This window comes from Emys orbicularis, chromosome 5 (genome assembly GCF_028017835.1).
Source record: "Emys orbicularis isolate rEmyOrb1 chromosome 5, rEmyOrb1.hap1, whole genome shotgun sequence".
NCBI classification, from domain to species: domain Eukaryota; kingdom Metazoa; phylum Chordata; order Testudines; family Emydidae; genus Emys; species Emys orbicularis.
In genome coordinates, this window is record NC_088687.1 from 87,980,616 (window position 1) to 88,007,933 (window position 27,318).

Below are 27,318 nucleotides of genomic sequence, written 5' to 3' on the forward strand. Positions count from 1 at the left end.
GATCTTGCACGGAAGGGTGGGTCCCAGATCAAGCCAGAATGTCTCCACTGCAATTTTACAGCCTTGCAACCTGATCCCTGTGAGCCTGAGTGATCTGGCATGGGCCAGCTGTGGGTATTGTTGCAATGTTGACATACCAATAAAGTCACTTGGGGTAAAGCAAAAGGTTCTGGTTTAGTTCTATAAACCTCAAGAAAGCAGTAGAAATTCTCAAGCGGATAAGCTTTGGGATGTGGCAAAGCTTAGTTATTCATAGGGGCAGAATTTCAGTTGCTATTCAGCAACTAAGTGCACAGATGTAGAAGCTCAAATGGTTGTCAGGATTGAATGTTTTGTTAAAAAAACATATGGACCAAGCCACTCCAAAGTAGCTCAGGTAAGACGTTACAGGAGTGCTTACATTCCTTGTTATACCTAGGCTCTTAAATGTAACAAGTATATGGGATACACCCTACTGATAGAATAGTTCTTCATTTTCTCCTCCTGCGCAACTTCATATCAGATTGGTCAGACTCCCAGTGGAGTCAGGGGAACCAGTTCCTAAATTTAAAAAAAAAAAAAAAAAAAAAAGCTTTCACAAAGAGGTGGGTCTGGCTCTGATTCAGCTGAATGGCAGCTGCATTCATTCAGCCAGACAATTATTATAGAGCCCCAGGGTGTCAGGAACCCGAGTCTTCAGCAGAGCCAGTCTCCAGGCAACCCAAGAAGCTGGTCTGTAGTATGCTTCCTAATAGGCTACACCTCCTGTTTGGTTGGAAGAGTGAGCAGACAGGCTCTTAAGCCCAGCTGCAGCAGTTCAGTGGCTGCTCTAAGTATTTGCTTGTGTGGCTACAATAGCTCCTGTCCTTGTCTTGGTGCCCCAACCCTTCCCCTGCCCCACTGCACTCCAGGTAACCAGATTCTGACCCTTGGCTTTGGTTCCTGACTACCAACTCCAGCTCTGACTACTGGCACAATTGCGCATATCCTGGTCATTGGCACAAGGTAGATCTCTGAGGCTAGGAAGAGTTCTCAATTGAGGACTGTCCCAAATGTGTGCAATGCACTTTTCCCAGAGATATAGGTATTTGAAGCTCTAGCCAATATGCACTGACCAGATGGGTGCAGTTTAATAAAATATCCAATTCCTTGTATGTTGACAGATGAGCACAGCGGTCTACATAATTATGAGGATGACCCTATCTGGTAACGTTGCTTGTGAGATCTGGAACAGTCTGCAGTGTTTAATCATCAGAAGTTAAGTGCAATGGCAGTTAAGGTGACCAGATGTCCCGATTTTATAGGGACAGTCCCGATTTTTGGGTCTTTTTCTTATATAGGCTCCTATTACCCCTCCACCCCTTGTCCCAATTTTTCACACTTGCTGTCTGGTCACCCTAATGGTAGTAGACAGTGAATTTAAAAATGGACTGGATTGCATCTTGTTATAAAGACACTAACATTATTTCCTGAGGGTGGGGGCGGCAGCACTCAAGGACTCTTAGGGGAGAGAGTGTGTGTGGGGGGGAAATGTATACATTACCTTGAGGAGATCCTTAACACATGGCAAAGGAAAAGGACCATGATTGGTTTAATTTTCCTGAATGAGGACTCTGCTTTCAAATGTTTGGGTAGTTGCTCTAAGCCACCCAAGGTTGTTACTAACAATATTGATACGTTAGGCTAACAATTCAAATGCATTGGTTCTCAACCTCCTTTCAGTGATATGATAGGAGGATATTGATATACTGAATGTATCAATATTATTTCACTGGCCTTTAGAGCTTTTGAAGGACTTTATAAACTACTGATTATCATGCATAAGAAATTTTGGACTTTTATTTTTTTCCACTTTTTCCATCAAATCTCACCTCTCTCGAATCGTTACAAATTTAGTTTCCTTTGATTCTCAGCTTTAAATTCAATGAACCTTGATAGTTAATCTAAAGGCTCATTTGTCTTGATGTTTTCATTAAACTACCTTGGGATATCTATATATTGCATCAGATTGTGGTTGCTATAGGATTTGCTCACACCCTGTGAGAACTATAGGGAGACACTGGCCCTGCTTGCACAGCTACGCACTGCTGACTTTCCAAATTGAAGGCTATAGAGAAACCTTGTACACCTGGAAGAATCAAATACTGAATTTAGAAATGTTGGTCTCTTCTGACGTGACATGATCTAGTTGTGACACTACGCCCCATGTTCTTCAGAGATATTATTGTGATATGATTATGGCATAACTATGATGTACTTTATGCAAAATAGGTCATGTGAGATATTGAAAAGGTTATGATTTACTGAATATCATTATCCTATTTGAATGCATGTACCATTTTGGTATCTGAAATTAGGAATATTGTCTATTCATCTATTACAAATGTACACCCAGGGGACACCCACTAGGCAGAAGACACTCAGGTTAGATGACTGGCTGGGAAGGGCCATTAGGGAGAACAATAGGGTTTAGAAGATGCTAATCTCCCACCGGGGAGCCTTCCTGAGGATGCTACAAACAGCCTCTGACTCATGACTGCTATGACACTATGGGATCATGTGATCAAGTCACCTGGTACTGGACTCTATCATAGAATACTTGTGTTTTTCCACTAAAAGGCATGGGAACTGAGTTGGAGAAAAAAGGGTTCCCGCCATATGCAAAAGCTATTTAAGGCAGGGGAGTGACATCATCCTGGGTTCTTTACTGACTCCGCCCAAAGGAGACACTTGGAAATGTCTGAGAAACAAGGTCTAAACTTGGGGAGAAGGGCTGAACCCAGGCTGGAGGGATTTCTAATCGGTGAAAGGTATATCTGGGGTTTTAAACTGCAAGCAAGTTCAGCTTGCCATCAAGAATCTCTGCAAACTGACTAAAACAACAATTAGGGTGAGAATTTGCTACTCATATCCAGTTTCTTTAGTATATTAAGCTTAGATTGAGTTTTTGTTTTATTTGCTAAGTAATCTTCTTTGATCTGTTTTCTATCCCATATAATTACTTAAAATCTATCTTTTGTAGTTAATAAACTTGTTTTGTTTGGTCTAAAACCAGTGTGTGGAAATCATTACTTGGGGCAGAAAGCGGTGTATATTCCTCTCCACATTGAGGGGGAGAGCGAATTTCATGAGTTCTCTGTGCAGCGCAAGGTTGTATAATTTTGGGCTTGCCCTCCAAAGGGGTGTGTGCACTTGAGTACGTGGCAGTTCCTTAGTTGAGCCTTCCCATGCAGAGCTGATCACAGCATCTGTGTGTAGAGCTGCACCTGGGGGTGTCCCTACCTGTGTGTGTGCTGGAGGGGGCTTGTGGGCCTGTCGCAGCAGTACATTGTAAAGGGAGCCCAAGCTGGTGGGTCATGTGGGCTCAGTGGTATCCCAGTTCCAGGCAGCACCCCAAGGTTGGGGCGGTGGGGGGGAACCCGTCACACTAGTGCTGTTAAGTGTCAGAATTTGCCACGTTACAATATTAAAGTAGGTAATCCTCAGGCTGTGCATAAAGGGATAGGGGAAGCTTAAAGTGTATTGGATGTTTGACAGCTTTAGTAAGTATTTGATCCATGACAGACGTTATTAGTACTAAGAAAAGTGCTCCAGGTTTGGCTAATAAAAGGTAAATGTGAACTGAAGATGGTGGAATCTTGCAGTGGAAATTAAAGTATGAAAGGGATCAAATACATGTAGGGAGAATGCTTTAATATATTTAGTAACTTCCAGTTCAGGAAATGTGAAATTGTTGCAGACCTGGAAAATAGATGACATTTAATGTATGAAAATTAGACTATTCACTAGATAAACTTAGAGGTGAGGAAAAGCTTTAGAACTAAAGAACCACTTCAGTTCTTTCAAAATGCTAATCAAAATTGCAGTGTAAAGAGTTAGCTAAAATGCACTTAATGAACAAATGTAAATGCATAATCAAGAGCAATTTGAGTTGTATATGGCTTTTGTGGTATGAGAACGCTGAAGCTGTTGTACAGACCCTTATCCTTAAGACCATAATGCCATTAAAAAGTAACCCTTTTGACCCAATCAAAGTGGTTCAGGAAATGTTTTTTAAAATATTTGTTTCTATTTCCTTTGTGTTTTGACTTCCAGCTTTGGTAGCTAGTAAAACTTCAGAAGTGATTACTTTAATTAGAATGTCTTTTTTTGGTTTGTTTTTTGTTTTTATTCCAGTTGAGAGAGGCAAGCAGAGGAGTCCTAAAAGTTCATGCATACACACACAAACCTCTCCAGCTGTGCATTCAACTGAAACAAAAACATGCGAGTTGGCACAATACAAAGCAAAATGTGAGAACCAAAGTGAAATTATCCTGCATTTGAAGACATTCTTGGCAAGCAGTAACCAGAAGTTTGAAGCATTAACAGTTGTGATCCAGCACCTACAGTCTGAGGTAAGGCTATCCAAATGCAGTAGTCTTTGCTTGAATTTGGTGCTGTCTTCTGAATCTGGCAGGGCCTCTGGATATTTAATTTGTACACATAACAAGTCTTCATTTGAGTCATCTGGTGAATCTATGCAGCCAAAAAAACCCACAAAACCCAGTGGCAGCAAGTCTTGGAACCCAGGTGAAGTGGCTCAGGCTTATGCTGTTGGGCTAAAAATAATAATGTAGGTGTTTTGAGCTCTGAGACCTAGCTAGGGAGGAGGGTCTCTGAGCCCAGGCTCCAGCCCAAGCCCAAAAGTCTACACTGCTATTTTTAGCCCAAAAGAGTGAGCTTGAGTTACTTGACCCAGGCTCTGAGACTCACTTGCACAGGGTTTTTTGCTGTGTAGATCAGTGTTAACATGTGTCAGGGCTGAGCCCCAGCACTCTAGACTTGGCAGTTCAGAGCTCTGGCATCAGTGGGCTTGCCATGGCAGTTACGAAAGTTTAAAAAAAAAAAAAAAATTGCTTGAGCTCCGGCATCTTTCATTACATATTAAGCACTGGTGTAGATGAACCCATAGGAACCTTCCAGTAGGAGTGCTTTCTTTTTTTTTCTATAGCATTCATTGTTTGTACACTTATCACCTTTTGTTTCATCTCTAAACTATATATATGTAGTATTGTGTATCTCTCTTCCTATGGGGGAAGTCTTCATAGAAATGTAGGCTGTGTCAGCATTTGTTACCCTTCTCTGGGCCTTTTTTCTAATAGAACCTTTAAGACATGACTACAATTACAAACAGTATCCAAGATGAGGTTCTTTGCCTTCAATGCCTTCTCAGTGTTAATTGAAGGCCTCCAATTAATCATACTCAATATATGTCAATACCATTAAACTGTCCCTTGCTAATGCATCCTAACATTATTGACCACCTGCATTGAGCAGGTGTTCATTATTCTGTTTACCATAATTTGCAGATACCTTCTAGTGACTTAATTTACTTGACAATAAGTTGTGGACAACTAGTTCAAATTATTACATCCAATATATACACTGTACTATCTACTATCTTGAAAACCGTCTGCAAATAACATGCATATATATAGATCATTGGGTCACTGCCATAGCCCTGCTTTCTTCTGCTTTGAAAGTACAGAGCTGTCTTTGCAACTCTTAATGACACCCCTGGTATCAGCCAGTCAAAAGCTAAAATTTATTGTAAATATTTTCTATTTGGATACTTGGCCCCATAGCCCTTACTTTAAAAAGACTTGTTTTCGTAGCATGTAAGGATGGTGTTACATTTGATGAGCAATCCAGTCAACGCTTAAGGGCCCTTTAAACATGGTTTGCTCTTGTACAAAAAACCTAGATTCAAGTGATTCAATTTATTATTTCAGCTAATGGAAACAGGAATATTCTGTGACATTGTTCAGCTTCTGTGTAAAGGGTAAGCATCTTTCCTGATTACTTTTAGAGTAAGGTGAAGGGGTCAATGTGACACAGAAGACCCAGACAAGTATATTACCCTGTATCTGACAACCTTCTCAATATTTCACCAAAGGGAGTCATATGTGGTCTCTGCTGAAAGCTAAGAACTACTAATTGTCATGGTTATTGCAATATGTTTGATTGGGAAACAATTTGAGTTATCTAACATGTAGGATATTCTATCCCAAATCTGATGGGAGTGAAACCTGTCACCTGAAGAGAGGAAATCTGAGAGCTAACCCAATTAACATGAGAACAATGGACATCTGTCAACTGATTCAGTTTGTGTTTACAGTCTGGGCCAGATGCAGGGTTCAGAGTTTACAAGGACAAAAAGAACCCCATTAAAAGTCTCTGAATAGGGACCCCTGAATTGAATGACATGAGTCTGTAATTGTATAAAAGAAAGAGGACAAGAAGACTGTCAGTAGGGCAGGCAGGGGGGTGTCCCATGAAAAGTGGATCCCAATTCTTTGGACTTGCCAAGCTCTACAAAGGATAACCTTGGGGTGAGAAATACTTTATTAGACAGGAAAGTAATTTATTAACAAGTATAAGCTATAGATTGTATTTTATGTTTTTCTTCTACCTGTAACTTTGTTTCCAAATTTGTTTGCTTGTATTTGAATTTTTACCTCCAGCTCGGTTAACTAAACTGCAACTGAAGCCAATTTAAATTTCCCTTTGAAGTCTGCAAACTGATTAGATTGGCGTTTGAGCCAAATTATCTTCAGGACTATCAACTTCAGAAGATGCCTGCCATTAAAAGCTATACTATCAAAATTCATTATTTGTAAGATCTGTGTTGTCTCTCCTATTCTCTTAATAGCCATAGTTTAACTGAAGTCCTAGTGCCTAGTAAACTTCCACACATTTGAAATAACTTACTGCATTTTCCTCCACTAAAAATGGACTCTATGGAGTTGCTGTTAACTAAAATTCTTGGCAAAACACAGACAAATCCAAATCCACCCAGCCCCATTGGAGTAAAGTAACAGGAGGGCACTCTGTCTATATATTTCTTTAATTGGATCTAGTAATGGTACAGTACTGTTTTTCCTAATCTGACACAGGTATTGGCCCCATAGTTGGGCCCTAAATCTACCTTTACTGTATGCCTGTAGAAGCATTATCTTGTATTTGTCAATACTGTATTAGGAAATTATTAGTCAACCATTAAACTCTTTAGCTATCAGAATTTGCCCAGATTTCTATAGTTAGACTTAAGATTCATTAAGGGTAGTCTTTATAAATGTGATCTGCTTGAAGTGTGGATAACCAGTTTAAGATTTGAGAATTCTTGACCTTAAAATTCTAAAACCCAGCTTTTACTTACCGGAAATTCAAGTAACTTTCTCTCAATTATTATTGTAATGTTGCTACAACAAACTAATGCAAGATAGTGATCTTCTTGGCAGCTAGAGTATTTATTGGAAATGAGCAAGGCATCTGACGTAAATGTCAGAAACTGGACTGGCTATTGTTAAATGTGTGTGCACTTGCAGTGTTAAAAGGGCACATCAAATTGAAATCTAGTCAATTAAAAATGTTGTCATTATACCTGTTCTGTTGTCCCTTGCCAAGTTTTTGTGGCTTTATATCGTGCTTTCCTGTTTTTAACCTCAACAAGCAAGAAGGGGAACAATGAAACTCAGAATACTCAGTGTTATCAAATGCAGGCTAAAACTAAAAATTCTTTCTTCTATTGTAGTAATCTTGCTAGGTGATGGTTGTAACTGTAGCAGGTTTTAAAAAAAATTGGAGCAGTATGGTTTTCAGATGATTATTGACTTTAACGCTTCGATATTCCTTTTATCAACTTATTCACTATATTAATCTTCTAAGAATATGATAAATTTGAAGTTATTTACATTAATAGAAACCACAAACCTAGTTTAGAAGATCTGGCATAATGTGTCTTTGGTAAACTCAGTAGGAACCAGAGTTTGTTACATTAAAACAAATGTGAACCCCATATTGTACTGTCATATTCTCTTGTAAAACTATCAATGAGAATGACGGTGCTCCGTGTTGCAGACAGCGTGCTGAAAATCTGTCCATTTTACCCTCCTAAACCTTCCCAGCCAATACGGAGACCTCCTGCTTGCTCTCTAAGATTGTAACTGGGCCACCTTTTGTTGTAAAATAAAAAATGATCCATACTTTGTGTAGAAGTAAAACTCTTAGATATTGCTGTTTGTTCAGACAAACGTTAAATATTATGAAACAGATTTTTCATCCACTTCGAATTAAAAGTCCAAATGTTTAAAATCAAAGCCAACCACTGAAGTACCAATGAACTCACTTGAGCTCAAAACAATAAGTTGGGCTTCACCTTTTGAAATTCAGTGCCAATAAAAAATATATTTTCTCACACTAATAGAAATAGAGTAACTCTAGACATGTCAGTCTTCTCCACAGTATTAGCTAGAGTAAATCTTCTTTCTTAAACTTCATACTCTGAAACTATTCTGTTGAGGCTTATCTTTTAGGTGAAAATGAATTGCATTGTGGTAGTTTTGTGCTTGAATTACGTGACATGGCCACTGCAGTGATATTAGCATAGATCTTGCCTAAGTCATGTTTTTTTAAGTAATACATGAATTGTAATTATTGTACATTTTGTGTCCTGTTTAGAATCAGGACGATTGTACTTAAAATAGAATTATTTTATTTGGACTACAAAATATTTATATGCCCATTACAGGTCTGTCGCATCTTACGCGCATTTAACATGCGCGATTTCAGCTTTATGCGGTCGGCAAAAACAAAAAAAAGATAGCAAAATGACAATTTTAATACTGTACCTGTAGTGTGGGCGATTCCGCCTGCCATTCAACTCAATGTAATTTTGACTATACGTGGTTTTTGCTTTACGCGCTAACCGCGGAACGGAACCCCCGTGTAAGATGAGACTCACCTGTATATGCAAAACAAACTTAAGGATAAGATACTTAAACTGTGCTATAGAAATAAGCTACTGAAACTTTGAACAGAGAACAGAACAGCTTAGAGAAATGTTGGATGAGAAGCAGACATGTCTGGACACGGTCATGGGTGGGTATAAACCGTTCAGGAAGGAAAGGCCGGGGAGAAAAGGTGTAGGAGTTGCACTATATGTAAGAGAGCAGTATGATTGCTCAAAGCTCCAGTATGAAACTGGAGAAAAGCCTGTTGAGAGTCTTTGGGTTAAGTTTAGAGCTCAGAGCAACAAGGGTGGGCATCTGCTATAGACCACCAAACCAGGAGGAGGAGGTAGACGAGGCTTTCTTTGGACAACTAACAACAGAAGTTTCCAGATCACAGGGCCTGGTTCTCATGGGGGACTTCAATCACCCTGACATCTGCTGGGAGAGCAATACAGCAGTGCACAGATAATCCAGGAAGTTTTTGGAGAGTGGGGACAACTTCCAGGTGCAAGTACTGGAGGAACCAACTAGGGGCCTTGCTCCTCTTGACCTGCTGCTCACAAATAGGGAAGAATTGGTAGGGGAAGTAGAAGTGGGTGGCAACCTGGGCAGCAGTGACCATGAGATGGTAGAGTTCAGGATCCTGACAAAAGGAAGAAAGGAGAGCAGCAGAATACGGACCCGGGACTTCAGAAAAGCAAACTTTGCCTCCCTCAGGGAACTGATGGGCAAGATCCCCTGGGAGGCTAATATGAGGGGGAAAGGAGTCCAGGAGAGCTGGCTGTATTTGAAAGAGGCCTTATTGAGAGCACAGGAACAAACCATCCCGATGTGCAGAAAGAATAGCAAATATGTCAGACCAGCAGCTTGGCTTAACAGAGAAATCTGTGGTGACCTTAAACCCAAAAGGAAGTTTACAAGAAGTGGGAACTTGGACAGATGACTTAGAAGGAATATAAAAATATTGCTAGAGCATGCAGGAATGTAATCAGGAAGGCCAAAGCACAACTGGAGTTGCAGCTAGCAAGGGAGGTGAAGGGTAACAAGAAGGGTTTATATAGGTATGTTAGCAACAAGGAGGTGGTCAGGGAACGTGTGGGACCCTACTGAATGGGGGAGGCAACCCAGTGACAGATGATGTGGAAAAAGCTGAAGTACTCCAGGCTCTTTTTGCCTCAGTCTTCACGGACAAGGTCAGCTCCCAGACTGCTGCACTGGGCAACACAGTATGGGGAGGAAGTGAGCAGCCCTCAGTGGTGAAAGAACAGGTTAATGACTGTTTAGAAAAGCTGGACATGCACAAGTCCATGGGTCCAGATCTAATGCATCCGAGGGTGCTGAGGGAGTTGGCTGATGTGATTTCAGAGCCGTTGGCCATTATCTTTGAAAACTCATGGCGATTGGAGGAGGTCCTGGACGATGGGAAAAAGGCAAATATAGTGCCCATCTTTAAAAAAGGGAAAAAGGAGAATCTGGGTAACTACAGACCAGTCAGCCTCACCTCAGTCCCTGGAAAAATCATGGACCAGGTCCTCAAGGAATCCATTTTGAAGCACGTGGAGGAGAGGAATGTGATCAGGAACAGTCAACATGGATTCACCAAGGGCAAGTCATGCCTGACCAACCTGATTGCCTTCTATGGTGAGATAATTAGCTCTGTGGATATGGGGAAAGCAGTGGACGTGATATATCTTGACTTCAGCAAAGCTTTTGATATGGTCTCCCGCAGTATTCTTACCAGCAAGTTAAAGTAGTATGGATTGGATGAATGGACTATAAGGTGAGTATAAAGCTGGCTAGATCATTGGGATCAACGGGTATTAATCAAGGGCTCGATGTCTAGTTGGCAGCCAGTATCAAGTGGAGTGCCCCAGGGGTCGGTCCTAGGGCCGTTTTTGTTCAACATCTTCATTAATGATCTGGATGATGGGATGGATTGCACCCTCTGCAAGTTCGCAGATGACACTAAGCTGGGGGAAGAGGTAGATACGTTGGAGGGTAGGAATAGGGTCCAGAGTGACCTAGACAAATTGGAGGATTGGGTCAAAAGGAATCTGATGAGGTTCAACAAGGATAAGTGTAGAGTCCTGCACTTAAGACAGAAGAATCTCATGCACTGCTTCAGGCTGGGGACCGACTGGCTAGGGAGGTGGTGGAATCAACAGTGTGCCCTTGCAGCCCAATATGCCACTAGCCTTCTTGGCAACATTAGTAGGAGCATTGCCAGAAGATCAAGGGAAGTAATTATTCTCCTCTATTTGGCACTGGTGAGGTCACATCTGGAGTATTGCATCCAGTTTTGGGCCCCCCCACTACAGAAAGGATGTGGACAAATTGGAAAGTCCAGTGGAGGGCAATGAAAATGATTAGGGGGCTGGGGCACATGACTTAAAAGGAGAGGCTGAGGGAACTGGGCTTATTTAGTGTGCAGAAGAGAAGAGTGATGGGGGATTTGATAGCAGCCTTCACCTACCTGAAGGAGGGTTCCAAAGAGGATGGAGCTAGGTTGTTCTCGGTGGCAGATGAGAGAACAAGGAGCAATGGTCTCAAATTGCAGTGGGGGAGGTCTAGGTTGGATATTGGGGGGGGGGGGGAGAGGGGAACAATTTCACTAGGAGGATGGTGAAGCACTGGAATGGGTTATCTAGGGAGGTGGTGGAATCTCCATCTTTAGAGGTTTTTAAAGCCCGGCTTGACAAAGCCCTGGCTGCAATGATCTAGTTGGCGTTGGTCCTGCTTTGAGCAGGGGGTTGGACTAGATGACCTCCTGAGGTCCCTTCCAAACCTAATCTTCTATGATTCTATGACATTGCTGTCAGTCCTCAAACAGTGGCAAGAAGAGGATTGGAATTTTGATTCACAGTATCCAGGAACGTTTTACAGTGAGATGCCTGGTGAGATAGCCCAGGAGAATTTGCTGGCTGGAACCCATGTGGTTAAGAGGATGATGAGAAACTAAACTCCAGAGGGCATGACAACTAAGAAGCAGATATCATTATGTCAGACTGTGGAATAGGAGAGACAATTATGAGAAGCAATGTAAGCATGAGTTAAAGGAAGTGTGATTTAAAACACATGTGGAAGTGGGTCATCAATCTATGAGCAGCCATAGTTCTGGCATTTCCTGACTGAGTGCTTAACTCTGTGCAACTATAACATTCTCAAGTTAATTTTCTCTTATTGGAATTTCCTAGGATTTCAAAAATCAGAGGATTTAGAAATCACTGTATTTTCAATGTCTGTCTTCAGTGAATGGGATGTCTCAGTGAGCATGGCTATATTAACAATACAGCATTTTTTTCCCAATAAAGACTCAGGAAATTGAAGTCCCATGAACTGCCATTGGAAGCAGATCAGTTGAAATTGCTCTAAGACAGTGGTCACCAACTGGTAGATCGCAATCGACTGGTCGATCATGGAGCCTCTGACATTCGGTCTCGGTCTCAGTCACTGAGACTGAGATTGTAAGAGGCTCCACGAAGGACCAGTCGATCAACAGTTTGGCAGTGCAGTGGGGCTAAGGCAGGCTTCCTGCCTGCCCTGGCCCCGCGCTGCTCCTGGAAGTGGCTGGCATGTCCGGCAGTGGCTCCTGTGGGAGGGAAGGGGACAGGGTCTCTGTGTGCTGCCCTCGCCTGCAGGCTCCACCCCTGCAGCTCCCATTGGCCAGGAATGGGGAACTGCAGCCAATGGGAGCCGTGGAGGAGGTGCCTGCGGACGGGGGCAGAGTGCAGAGCCACCTCCCCCCCCCCCCCCCGAGCTGCTGCTGGACATGCTGGCTACTTCCGGGACCAGCACAGGGCCAGGGCAGGTAGGGAGCCTGCCTTAGCCCCACTGCACCGCCGCCCGGGAGCCGCCTGAGGTAACCCCTCCTGCACCCCAACCTCCTGCCCCAGCCCCCTCCCAGAGCCTGCACCCCAACCTGCTGCCTGATCCCTGAGCCCCCTCCTGGAGCCAGCACCCTGCACCCCATCCCTGTCCCCCAATCCTGACCCCCTTCTGCACCCAAACTCCCTCCCAGAGCCCGCACCTGAACCCCTTCTGCACCCCAAACCCCTTCCCCAGGCTCAGCCTGGAGCTCCCTCCTACACTCCAAACCCCCCTGCCCCAGCCCAGAGCCCACTCCCCCTCCTGCACCCAACCCCTGTCCCAGGCTGATGAAAGTGAGTGGCGGGGGGGAGAGCGAGCGACAGAGGGAGGAGGGATGGAGTGAGCGGGGCATAGCCTTGGAGAAGGGGCGGGGCAAAGGGTGTTTGGGTTTGTGTGATTATTGTTGTTTCTACATTTTCTTTGAGGTAGATTGTGGGTTGCACTTAAATTTAAAAAGTGATCTTGTGCTTAAAAAGGTTGGAGACTACTGCTTTAAGGTTATGTCTATAATTCAAATGCTGTGGCTCATTGACCAAAAAGCTTTACCCTTGCTTGTGCACGCTTTAAAAATTTTAATCAATCATACTGAATATGCAGTATGAAATAGATGATTTAAATACAATAAAACACTACTTCAGTGTAATGATTGATAAATGAGTTATTTAACTGAGGTGGCCTTCTGTTGTACTGGGTACGCTGGGATATTTCAGAGTGGTCTCAAGGCAGAGAAGGCTGCCTAATAAAAGGGCTCTAGTACAGGGTTCACTGTGAAAGGTACTGAGAAGAGGTGCTTTTACTGCAGAATGTGTTGGTTATCCAAGTAGTCGGAACCCCTAGATATGCCTTAAAGAACTTTTTCAACACACATGATTTCTGATCATTTCCTGGATTGTCTACGTGAAAATGCCAAAATAGTGGTCAAGAAAATGAACAGACCCTACACTAATAAACTCAAGGTGAAAGGGAGTAGATAGTGAAAGAAGGGGCCTCTTCCCCTCTCCCCACAGGGCCACCTAGATGATTCTATACAGGGACGGCACTTTCACTAGGCAACCCTAGGTGGTCGCCTAGGGCGGCAGGATTTGGAGGGGGCGGCATTTTGCCATCCTCAGCGGCAATTTGGCGGCAGGGGTCCTTCTGCTCCGTGTCTTCGGGGCGCTTCGGCGGCGGGTCCTTCACTCGCTCCGGGACCCGCCGCTGAAGCGCCCCGAAGACGCGGAGCGGAAGGACCCCCGCTGCTGAATGCTCTGAGGAGGAGCGCTGCCGCCTAGGGTGGCAAAAACCCTGGCGCCGCTCCTGATTCTATAAAGTCTATTTCACTTATCAAGCAGGACCATTTTGACCATAATACTTCACACTTGACAATGCTTTTTATGGTTAAATTTCAGATACCTTCACAAAAGTGGTTAACACAGTTTACACAGGAGACCAGAGGCACAAAAGTGTCACTGGCCCAAAGTCAATGAGTCAGTAACTGTGAACCTAGATCGCCTGAATTTCATTTGCTCTAACAAGATGAAACTGCTTCCATGTTGAAAAGAAATCTTGGGGAAAAATACTAAGAAATGTATAGAAATCCCTGCTGAAACTATGAATTTGAGTCAACTGTGTCTTTAAACCAAAATACAGATTCATGATGAAATGGGGGGAAGAATAAACCTGTACAGCAAGTAAACCCCAATATAAGAAAATGGATGAAATAAGAAACCATCCAACTAGCATTTTCTACATCACTTTCAAGAGGCAAAAATTGTACTGAATAGGGTCTTTAATACATCTGTGATTAATCTGCTACATCTCTTGTCTGAAATTTAACACTGGCATATTCAGGTTACACCTGAAGTTGGGGAGTAGGAGAAAGAAATATCTCATACACGTAAGAGCTTGTCTACACTTACAGGACTGCAGCTGCATCAATGTAGCACTTAGTGTGCAGACACTACCTACCCCAATGGGGGAGTTTCTCCCCTTGGCATAGGTACTCTACATGACAGGGATGTGGAAGAGCTATGTTAATGGGGAATCCCTCCCCTGGATATAGTGCTGTCTACACCGAAAGTTAGGTTGGGAGTTGGGTTTTCCACATCCCTGAGCGACATAGCTATACTGACATAAGTTTGTAGCGTAGACCAGGGCTAAGTCAGACCTATTTTGAATTGTAATTACACTTGAGAATCCTGTCTGACTAGACCTACTCAGTTCAGTGTCACCAAAGGAATGAATAAACATCCGATGGTTCAGAACTTGTATTAAATAAAGCCATTAAACCATTAGAGACTTCAGAGAATGTATACTGAAGACAATTAAATCCCAGACTACAGTATTCATGAAGTCTGGAATTTGTGTTTACTAATAAGCCAAAGGCAAATGAAAATTGATTCCCTAGTAGAAGTGTTCTATAAAAATGGGGGGGAAAAACATGAACTGAAACTGAAGGTCATGAGTACCGCCCTTAGAAAACACTTAAAAGATTGTGTCAGAGGAAAGGCACTGCTGAGACAAATATTGAGTGTCTTGTAAGAAGTTTGTTTGCTGTAGGATAAAAGCTTTCTAGTGCCCTAAGAAATGTGGTGAATCCAAAAAAGATTCTGGAAACAAAACCACCAATAGTATTTTAGTGCTCCCGTAGTGAACTTTGCTGCCTCAATTTTGTACACCTCTATCCTGATATAACGCGACCCGATATAACACGAATTCGGATATAACGTGTTAAAGCAGCGCTCCAGGGGGTGGGGCTGTGCGCTCCGGTGGATCAAAGTAAGTTCGATATAACGCGGTTTCACCTATAACGCGGTAAGATTTTTTTTGGCTCCTGAGGACAGTGTTATATAGGGGTAGAGGTGTATTTGAAGTAGGGTAGATAAGATGGCTCTGTCACTGACTCCTTTTCTTAAAGCATGAATCAAAGAACATTGCTTCTGTGCTCTTTAGAGATTCACCACAATGGTGTTCTTAGTCTAAGTTGCCCTCCTACTCCACCCTGTTAACACTTCATAGCTATTATTGTGTTTGGAATGCATGGTGACTTTTGTGAACAGCACTTTGTAAAAGTAGAATATCAGCTGATTTCACCAGCTCACTTTGCCTCCTAGATAAGGTGAGATATAACTAATATTTCAAGTCAAACTTTTCAGACCGCTTTCATTTAGAATTGGTATTTTGTTCCAAATCAAAGCATCTGCTTTTATTCGTAAATCCTTTAGGACCCAAACTGATCTTGTCTGTCCAAATATTGAGACTTAAATTGATAAGGGGTCAAATTCTGCCATCCTTGCTCTAGATATAGCCCCGTTGAAAGCAATAAGACTATTTGTGTAGGTACTACTTGGGTGTATAAGGAAGCAGAAACTGGGCCCAAACTATCAAAGTATATGTAATCCTCATATGCAGATTTTGGAGGAGCAATGCATAAACCTCCATAGTTATCTTCTAGGGTAGAGTTAATGGTGCAAGAATGGGTGACCAAAGAGCAGATTATAGAAAAATGTCATTCACTGGGTTCTACAATGTGGCCTGTGGCCAAATTTACCTCTGAATCAGAGGTGTAGTCTCATGAAAAATCAGGTCCCAATTTGTGATGCTTCATCTTGATAAAATGAGCCTCTGCTTGGATCAAGATGGTGCATTCCATGCTGTGAACTGTTGCCATCTAAGGCTGCATCTTACAGTTAAAAATAGGATGGTTGCAATCTAGTCTTCTGCAAATTGAGTATAACACCTAGCAAACTGCTAAAGTGACCTTTTCCTGGCAGATTTGGATGCTTATATTGTAAGAACTATTTGCAAGTAAACAAAACCTTAATTTATTATACCTGCCGATAGTTCCTAATGTTTAATATGCCTTTTGCCCTTTGATTTTTAGGAGTAGGGAACGACAATTAGACAGCAAGACTCACTTGTTAGGCTTTCCGTTTTAATGGTAAAATTAAGATCACCATTTATACAACAGTAAAAATCACTTAAGTACTTGCTATACTAATGAGATTCTATTTGATGCACTCAATTGAAATAATTAACTTTTTGCTCAAATTCATAGATTCAAGACCAGAAGGGACCATTGTAATCGTATAGTCTATGGTCTGTGTTATATAGGAAATCGGAACTTCCCCAAAATAATTCCTAGAGCATATCTTGTAGAAAAATCCAATATTGATTTAAAAATTCAGTGATGGAGAATCCATCACAACCCTAGGTAAATTGTTCCAATGGTTAATTGCCCTCACCATTAAAAATATAGACCTTATTTTCTATCTGAATTTGTCTAGCTTCAAGTCCAGCCATTGGATCATGCCATACTTTTCTCTGCTAAGCTAAAGAGCCCATTATATTTGTTCCTCAGATAGATACTTAGACTGTAATCAAGTCACCCTTTAATTTTCTCCTCGTTAAGCTAAATACATTGAGTTCTTTGAGTCTATCACTATCAAGCATGTTTTCTAATCCTTTAATCATTCTTATGGCTCTTCTCTGAACTCTCTTCAATTTATCAACATCCTTCTTAAACTCTGGGTGCAATATTCCAACAGCAGTCTCACCAGTGCCAAATATAGAGGTAAAATAACCTCTTTACTCCTACTTGAGATTCCCTGTATCGCATTAGCTATTTTGGCACAGCATCTCCCTGGGCGCTCATGTTCAGCTAATTATCCACCATGACCCCCCAAATATTTTTCAGAGTCACTGATTCCCAGGATAGAGTCCTCAATCCTGTAAGTATGGCTTACATTCTTTGTTCCAAGATGTAGACATTTACATTTAGCGGTCTTAAAACACACTGCTCTGTATCAGTGACATGTCCTCTTCATTATTTACCACTCCCCCCCAACTTTTTTTAATCTGCAAACTTTCAGTGACTTTTTTCTTCCAGGTCATTGATAAAAGTATTAAATCACACAGGGCCAAGAACCAGTCCTTGTAGGACCTCACTGGAAACATCCCACTTAATGATTGTCTGTTCCCAGATATATTTGAGACCTAAAATTAGCCAGTTCTTAATGCATTTAATGTGTGCCAAATTGATTAGAAAACTGGAATGAAAATTAAGACGTTGTGCAGTACCAAGTCAAACACCTTAAAGAAATCGAAGTATATTACATCAACTTTATCAACCAAACTTGTAATCTCGTTAAAAAAAATTACATTAGTTTGACCATTTGTCTTCTCTAAACACATGCTGATTTGCATAATTACATTACTCTCCTTTAATTCTTTATTATTGGAGTCCCATATCAGCAACTCCATTATCTTGACAGGGATCAACGTCGAGCTGAGAGGTTTATAGTTACTCAGGTCAGCCCGTTTACCCTCTAAAAATTGGTACATTAATCTTTCTTCCAGTCTTCCGGAACCTCCCCAGTGCTCTAAAACTTATTGAAAATCAACATTAATGCTCCAGTGAGCTCCTCAGCCAGCTCTTTTTTTAAATGCTTGAATGCATATTATCTGGATATAATGATTTAAAAATATCTAAGCTTACTGCCCCACCAGTGCCACTTCGTCATCAGCTGGTAGTGGACTGGGCCCATCCTCTAAACTGGGTCTTAACTCAGGGGCCCTCTCATCAGCCAAGGTTTGATCTACTCCATACCTCGCTGCTTTTCCCTGAGCTATGCCAACCTCTCTGGCTGCCTCCCTTCTCAGGGCTCACCAAGCCACACTCCATTCTCCTAGGGAGTGACTGAACACTCCTTCCTTGCAGCCCCTTCTGTTGCCAATTTCCTGGCTTTTATAGGCCCCGCCTCTTCTTGCCCTGCTGAGCCTGTTCTACTTAAATCCCTGTTTCCTTCTCCAGGTTCAGCCTGGGCAGTTAATTTGGCCCACTTAACCATCTTAACCCTTCTGGGCTCTGTGTGGGGTGGACACCCCATCACAGGCTGTGATTTTTTTGAGTTAAGAAATTGTCACCTGTAATGTTTAGAAATTCCAGGTATGTTTTAAGACTGGCAGCATGAGACCTCCAGCATATGCCACCCAAATTGAAGGCGCCCCTCACCCCATGATTACACAGCTTTTTTCCTACACCTTCTATCTAGCTGCATAAAGAGGCAGTCATCGTGTTCCCTAGTGAGATTCGGTGGTTTGTAGCAGATAGGTGACCAGATGTCCTGATATTAGTGGGTTTGTCTTATATAGGACACTATTTACCCCCGTCCCGATTTTTCACTCTTGCTATCTAGTCACCCTTGTAGCAGACTCCAGCTTACATCCCATCTTGTGCTTTGTGTTAGGACATTGATCCATAAGCATTCAAGATTTCTTTTTTCTGAGTCATCAGTGATTTGGAAACATTTGTAACCCATTTCTCCTTAAGATAAGTGCTTCTGTCAATATTTTAACGGTTTTATATTTAACTCTTACACTTTCTACCCACACATCTCCATACTTTGCAAGGAAAAGCTAGTATTTAAGTGCCAGTCCATATACTTACTTCCCACCTGGTGAGTGCACATCCAGTGGTGAATGTACCCCTCCCTTCCTTGTGCAATTGCAATGGTATAAGTGTGGAGTCACTGTGTCACACCCAGTTCCTTCTCTACCACTGTGATATATGTCAGAGCAACTCTTCTTGGATTTACCTTCACTACAGCTTAGCTACCTAAAGTAGAACCTTCAAGATATGGACCCCTTGGGAATGGAGGTTGTTCGTAACTCTGAACAAGATGTTATGGGATGCGCCTCAGGGTGGACTGCTCGGAGCGGTGGCTCACAGCTGTGCCTGTGAACTTCAGCATCTTCACCTCCTACCTTGAAGTGGCTGCCCAGCTGGGGGTGTGCATAGGCAGCTGGTGTAGCCCCCTGCCTGCAAGGGTGATGAGTGAGGCACTCTGGGGCACTGCAATGTCAGTGGGCAGGCAGTGCAGGTTGTGGCCCTTTAAAACTGAGCTGCTCTTCCAGAGTTCAGCATGCAGGCAGGAGCTTGAGCTCCAGCAGCAAACACTCCAGGCCAGGTTCCAGCAGGAAGTCCAGCACTGCTCATGCTCTGCCTGCTCACAGAGGAGGTACGAGACGTGCTGCACAAACTCCTAGATATTTTACACTCATTAGTGCTGAGGCATGTCGTGATCCTGATCAATGAGGGAGTTTTGGAACCTGCAAGGATCTTCTAACAGACTCTGGCATCTGTGGCACTCATGTCAAAATGAGCAGATAGGCAGTATCAGGTCCCACCCAGTGCTGGGGTCCCTGGTGGTGACAGCAACGAATGAGAGAACTCACTAAGGCCACCAGAAGTCAACCCCCAAGGACAAGGAGGCAAAATGCCTTGACTTGCTCTCCAAAAGGGCATACTCTACTGCAGCCCCTCCAGATGAGGATCTTCAATTGTCAGGTTGTCCTAGCAAAATATGATCACATAAAGTGAAGTGTGTTGCAACAGTTGATTGACAAGCTAGACAGGACTGCAGGGATGAATTCCAGATGATCCTTGTGAAGGGGCGTTGGGTAGCTAGAACCACACTACAGTTGGCCGTGAATGCCACAGATGAGACAACAGCAATCACCATGTGGCACTCCTCCTGGCTGATTTCAGCAGGTATCGCTGGAGAACTGCAAACAACAAATGAAGACTTGCCATTTGAAGGCTGCTCACTTTCACAAGAGAATAGATGAGGTGATGAAGTCCCTCAGACTCTAGGGCCACCCTCAAGCATTAGGAATGTATGCCCTGACCTCCAAAAGGAGCCACTTTAGGTTCCAGCCTGATCAGTGGCACCAACAGCCATACTCCTATTTCAGACAGCCAGAGCCATCTGGCCTCAAGGAGGAAGCACACTATAGGATCTACCATTCTGCACTAGTGCTGACCATGCAGCAAGTTTGATGTGATATGTGAGGACAGCATACTATCCTCCCCTCCTTTCAGGAGCCCTCTGACACTTCCAACAGGCCTGGTCCAGTATCACCCCAAGACTACTGGGTGCTGGAGGTGATCCAGAGAAGTTACACCATTCGGTACCTTTCCCTTCTCTCAACCATCCCCCATTCTCATCCCTATTCAGGGACCCTTCCCATGAGAATCTGCTTGGACAAGTACTGCAGTGCTTTCTCACTCTTGGTGCTATTGAGGCTGTTTCCCATCAACAGAGGGGAGGGGGCTTCTATTTGCATTACTTTCATATCCCCCAGAAAATGGGGGTAGGGTTCAACCAATACTGGACCTCAGACGACAGTGTCAAGAAGCTCAAGTTCAAGATGGTTCTCTTGCATCCATTGTTCCCTCCTTGGACCAGAAAGACTGGTACATTTCCCTCAACATCAAGGACATGACTTAGCCATCGTGATTCACCTGGTGCATGGACTGCTCCTGCGGTTTGTTAGACAATCACTACCGACACTGGGTTTTGCCCTTTGGTCTGTCTTCAACACCCCACAGATTAACAAAATGCCTGATGGTGGTGGCAGTCTAACTCAGTTGTTCCCTTAGTCCTCTTTTCTAAATTGAACAGTCCTAGTCTTTTTAACCTCTCCTTATATGGAAGCTGTTCCACACCACTAATAATTATTGTTGACCACCTCTGTCCATTTCCAATTCTAATATCTTTTTTGAGATGGGGTGATGAGTACTGCACGCAGTTTTCAAGGCATACCATGGATTTATATTGTGGTATTCTATTTTCTGTATCTATTTTCTGTATCTATGTGATTCCTAACATTGTTAGCTTTTTTGCCTGCAACTGCATATTGAGTGGATGTTTTCAGAGAACTATCCATGATGACGCTAAGATCTTTCTTGGCAGGTAACAGACAACTTAAACCCCATCATTTTGGACATATCATTGGGATTGTTTTCCAGTGTGCATTATTTTGCACTTATCAACACTGAATTTCACCTGCCATTTTGTTGCCCAGTCACCCAGTTTTGTGAGATCTCTTTGTAACGCTTCACAGTCTGGTTTGAAATTAACTCTTAAGTAATTTAGTATCATCTGCAACTTTTCTGCCACACTTGTTACCCCCTTTTCCAGATAAATTATGAACATGTTGAACAGCACAGGTCCCAGCACAAATCCTGGAGGGATCCTGCTGTTTACCTCTTTCTAGTGTGAAAACTGACCATTTTTCGTCTTATCCTTTGTTTCCTATCTTTTAACCAGTTACTAATCCATGAGAGGACTGACCTTCCTTATCCTATGGCTGCTTATTTTGCTTAAGAGCCTTTGGTGAGGGACCTTGTTAAAGACTTTCTGAAAGCCCAAGTACACTATATCCACTGGATCACCCTTGTCTATGTACTTGTTGAAATCCTCAAAGCATTCTAATAGATTGATGAGGCATGATTTCCCTTACAAAAGCCGTGCTGACTCTTCCCCAACATACTGTGTTCATCTGTGTGTCTAATAATTCTGTTCTTTCCTGTAGTTTTACCCAATTTGCCTCGTATTGAAGGTAGGCTTGCCGACCTGTAATTGTCAGGATTGCCTCCGAAACCTTTTTTTTTTTTTTTAAATGGCGTCACATTAGCTGTCCTCCAGTCCTGTGGTATAAAGCTGACTTATTACTGTTAGATTTATCAATTTGTTCCAAAACTGCCTCTATTGACACCTCAATCTAGGGCAGTTCCTCAGATTTGTCACCTAAAAAGAATGGTTCAGGTGTGGGAATCTCCCTTGCATCCTCTGCAGTGAAGACTGATGCAAAGAATTAATTTAGCTTCTCTGCAGCAGCCTTGTCTTCCTTGAGTGCTCCGTTAGCACTTCAATCGTCCAGTGGCCCCACTGATTGTTTAGCAGACTTCTTGCTTCTGATGTACTTTAAAAAAAACAAAAAAAAAACCCTTTTTTTTGCTGTTTATTTTTTGCATGTTTTGCTTAGCTGCTCTTCAAATTCTTCTTTGGCCTGCCTAATTATGCTTTTACACTTGACTTGACAGAGTTTTATCCTCCTTTCTATTTTCCTCAATACATAACTTGCAACTTTTGAAGGATGTCTTTTTGTCTCTAACTGCCTCTCTTACTCAGTTAACCTCGGTGGCATTTTTTGGTACTCTTACTGTTTGTTTGTTTTTTTATTTGGGTTATATGTTTAGTTTGAGCCTCTATTATGGTGTTTTTAATAAGTTTCCATGCAGCTTGCCAGCATTTCCCTGTTGTGACTGTTCCTTTTAGTTTCCATTTAATTAGCCTCTTCAAAAAGGGGAACAACACAAAAATGAAGTTAAATGCTACTGTGGTGGGTTTCTTTGGAATTTTCTCCCCTAGAAGGATATTAAATTTAATTACATTATGGTTGCTATTACTGAGTGGTTCAGCTATATTCACTTCCTGGACCAGACCCTGTGCTCCGCTTAGGACTAAATCAGAATTGCCTCTCCCCGTGTGGGTTCCAGGACTAGCTGTTCCAAGAAGCAGTCAATAATAGTGTTTATCTCTGCAGCCCATCCTGCGGTGACATTTGGGTGTAGATGAAATCCCCCATTATTTTTTTGTGGTCTCTCTAATCTCCCTGATCATTTCACAATCACTATCACCATCTTGGTCAGTAGTATATCCCTACTGCTATATTCTTATTATTCAAGCATGGAATTTCTATCCATAGAGGCTCTATAGTAGTTTGATTCATTTCAGATTTTTACTGTATTTGACCCTATGCTTGCTTTGACATATAGTGTCATGTCCCCACCAGCGTGACCTACTTCTGTCATTCCTATACGTTTTGTACCTGGTATACATTGTACATTCCTATACGTTTTGTACCTGTGTCTTGTCTTTTATTCCACCAAGTTTCTGTGATGCCTATTGTATCCATATCCTCTGTTAATACCAGGCACTCAGGTCCACTTATCTTAGTATGAATTAGTATGAAAAACTCCTTGAATTTGTATACAAATGTTTATAAAATTTGTCAATGTGTAGTTGCCTGCTTTGAAGTGCTTTAATTGAATGAGACTTTTTTTTCTTTTCTTTTTTTTGACTGTTTCTCTTCAGTTCCTACCTGTACTTCATCAACTTCTATCCTCTGCTCTTTACTAGGATATACAGAAACCCCTTTAATAAATCCATCCCTAAGGAATGTCTGTCTGAGCTGTGTGCTCCTCTCCACCTGTCAGCTTTCCCCCAGCCCTTATTTTATAAACTCTTCTGACCTTTTTAATTTTACATGCTAGCAATCTGGTTGCATCTGAAGTGGGTTTTTTACCAACGAAAGCTTATGCCCAAATAAATCTGTTAGTCTTTAAGGTGCCACTGGACTCCTCGTTGTTTTTGTGGACACAGACTAACATGGCTACCCCCGGATACTATTTTTATCTAGGTGTCCCAAGAGGTCCACAACCTTTGCACCCAGCAGGCAATTCACCATGCAGTTCTCCCAGTTATCACAAACCCAACTACCTATATTTCTAATAATCGAATCCCTGCATTACTATTGTCTGTCTCTTCCTAATAACTGGGGTCCCCTTCCCTGGAGAGGGGTATCCTTGGTGTGAGAGAATACCATGACATCATCTGGAAGGAGGTCCCAGCTTTGGGATCATTTACATCTGCTCCAGTTTGATGATCTTTTCCAGGAACTTTCATCCTCCTCAACAACACAGAGGCTGTCAGACTGAGGGTGGAATCATAGAATATCAGGGTTGGAAGGGACTTCAGGAGATCATCTGGTCCAACCCCCTGCTCAAAGCAGGACCAATCCCCAACTGTGTTCCTGAAAGTCTCCTTTATGTACTTCTGTCTCCCTGAGAGACTTGGTACTTGGTCTCTGAGGTCCATGTATTGCTTTTATGATATGCACACATGCCCCCTGCCCACAAGGAAGGCAATTATACATGCAGCATTCAGTGCAATAAACTGGATAGTCCCCATTCTTCTGCTGGACTTCTGCTGGCATTTTTATTTTGCAGGCTGTTTTATTGGTTTTTTGGTTTTGGGGGGCGATTAACCTAAGTTCAGTGTGTGTATGTTAGGTGTATCTGTGCCTCTCAACCCCCTCACAAAAAATCCCATTTGCTAGCTCCTCTGGTTGCTTAAGAGGGTTTAAAGAGGCAGCTTTCTCCCTCAGTTAGCCCCGCCCTGCTTCAGGGCTGCCCAGAGGATTCAGGGGGCCTGGGGTTTCCCAGAGCAGAAGGACCCCCCGCCGCCGAAGACCCAGAGCGGAAGAAGCTCCGGGGGCCCGGGCCCCACGAGAGTTTTCCAGGGCCCCCGGAGCGACTGAAGGACCCTGCTTCAGGGGCCCTGAAAAACTCTCGTGGGGGCCCCTGCGGGGCCTGGGGCAAATTGCCCCATTTGCCCCCTCCCCCCCCCCCCCGGGCAGCCCTGCCCTGCTTGTCAAGCGATCCTAAAGGGATTAAGGATCAAATGATAACAGGCTAGAACCTCGTCAGTAAGCTTTCAGCCTAGCCATGCAGGTCACTTGGCGCAGTACACAGCTTCCAAAGCAGACCACACTAAACTGAATGCAAGCAAGCATCCAACAAACTCACCCCACAGGTCATGTAGTCTCTCCTCCTTCACCTGGAGAACTCCCTTGCAGAAAACTCCCGTCTGCTATTCCTGTTCACCCTGCACAGAGAATATCAAACTGGATTGCCCAGTGCATCAGAACATACTATCAGCTAGCAGGCAGGTAAACATCCAACAAGATTTGGGCCCAGTCCACTAGAGGACAGTCCAGCTCTGTGGTCTCCCTAGCAAGACTGACTATCCAAGATGCTTGCAAAGTGGAAACGTGGCTGTCAAGTATATGCATTTTCTAAGCACTACACAGTGATGCAAGCAGCCAGGGATGCTGCAGGTTTTGGGAGATTAGTACTACAATCTATATTTACAGAGACTCCCAATACCCCTGCCACGAGTGAGGGTCACAGCTGGGGAGTCACCAGCTGTGGAATATGCACACTGACTAGCACTTGAAGAATGAGGTTAGCTACCTGTACAGTAGTGAATGTTCTTCGAGATGTTTAGTCCATATACATATTCCACATCCCACATGCCATCCTTGCTGCTTCTGAGTCTAAACATCATGAGCTTTTGTGGTGGTGAAGGAACTGCGTGCGGCAGGGTGGCTCTGCCCCTTATACCCTCCCATAAGGAAGGGGGGGGGGTCATATGCTGCCCTGAGGAATACTGCTGACTAGAACATTCTGATGGGTGCACACCGGATGAGCACTTAGCAACTGTGGACTCTGTATATGGACACCGTATCTCAAAGAACATCCATTTTGTGCCGATAGGGAAACTAAATCAGAAAAGGGTGGACAGACTTGCTCACACAAATTAGCAATAAATACCCACTTCTCTTGCCTTATAGACTAATATCTTCTCCTCTGGACCATGCCGTCTGTGTATGACAGTTACCTTTATCCCACAGGCCAAGGCTCATCAAATTTCATCATAGGCTGACTACATCATAATAGTATCTTGTGACTTACCCATCTTTGATTTGCAGAGACCACTTCATATCCCATCCACATTGAAAAACATCCCTGTGGCGACTACAGCCATTGCTTACATTGGGGAAGAACTTAATGTGTTTTTAGATGTCTTCAAATGCAGTTTAGCAGCAGAAAAGAAGGGAAGATAATATTTTAACACCATGTAACCAGCAAGTGCTCTGTGGCCCACCAGAGATCATGGACCATAATTTGGGAACTGCTACTCAGTGCTATTTATGGAGTAATGTAGGTGTGTATGATACTTAAAAATAAACTGGTAAATCATACCCTAAGGATTTTACATTCCAAATTAGGTGTAATATAGCAAGAAGTGATAGATAAAAGCTACAGCTGTTGAAAGGTCCTGGTATATTGATGTTTATGCCCTTCTAGCCACTTCTGTTTTTGTAGTTAACTTTGTTTACATTTAATGGTCAGGATATTATGAGCATTGAGTACTGAAGAAAAAAAATTGAAATCCCCTGAGAGACGACAGGGGAAGTCTGAAGACCTGATTTGTTAATCATACAGTTAATACCCTTTTTAGGAAGAGTATTTAATTGGATAAATACAGCTGTATATAAATATTGCGATGCCTGTTTCTAGCAAGATGCAACCAGCATCTTGAAACTACAGAATGAAATATATATATTGTGTATTTCATTTCATACAACATTAATATGGACCACATTAGTATAAAATATTGGTGCCTATTTGAGATGGCCTTGTTGCTTCAGCGTGGGGAAGCAGTTATACAGATCATCCCAAACAAGTGTCAATAAAACCCTTATACTACTCCATGTATTCACATCATGTTTTATATAAGTATATTAGAAATATTTAGAATTTTAACCGTTTTATTGGTACTGTTTTTTCATGTCTGCTTTTCAAGGTAGGATCCCTCAGTACCATGAGGCTATCTGTGCAGGCTTCCAAGAGCAAACTCTTAACTTTAGAAACTTCTAAATATGACCTCCAGCCAGCTTTTCTTTACGTATATTCTCTTGACTTCAAAAGGACCTTCTACGGCTAGAAGAGTTTCCATTGGAATATTGGTATCTTCCCTTTCACGTGGTCTGAGGCTCCTATGTAAACCTGTAACATTGACATGCTTCCCAGAGGTACCCAGTGTTTTGAGCCACCTCATTACCACCTAACCTTAGCGTTAGGAAATCTTGTCTGTGCGTGCCGGGCATCAGCCCCCTAACTCCAGCAGCCACAGACAACACAAGCATTCCCCTCTAGGCCTTGCAGGCCCTGCTGTCTCTGTACTGGTTAGCATCAGGAACAGCTCAAGCCCTCTGAGCATCTCCCTGTTCCACTGGATGCTCTCAG

The 27,318-nt window shown here is 42.8% G+C and overlaps 1 protein-coding gene across 3 annotated transcripts in view; it reads left to right on the plus strand.

Annotated features, from left to right (window-relative positions):
• MTUS1 (microtubule associated scaffold protein 1) overlaps positions 1-27,318 on the plus strand; it is a 151,542-nt gene that overhangs the window by 83,141 nt on the left and 41,083 nt on the right. For all 3 annotated transcript variants that reach the window (XM_065405100.1, XM_065405101.1, XM_065405102.1), the window contains one exon: positions 4,156-4,373. In XM_065405100.1, the coding sequence (XP_065261172.1) occupies positions 4,156-4,373 (218 nt within the window). The remainder of the gene's footprint in view (positions 1-4,155; positions 4,374-27,318) is intronic.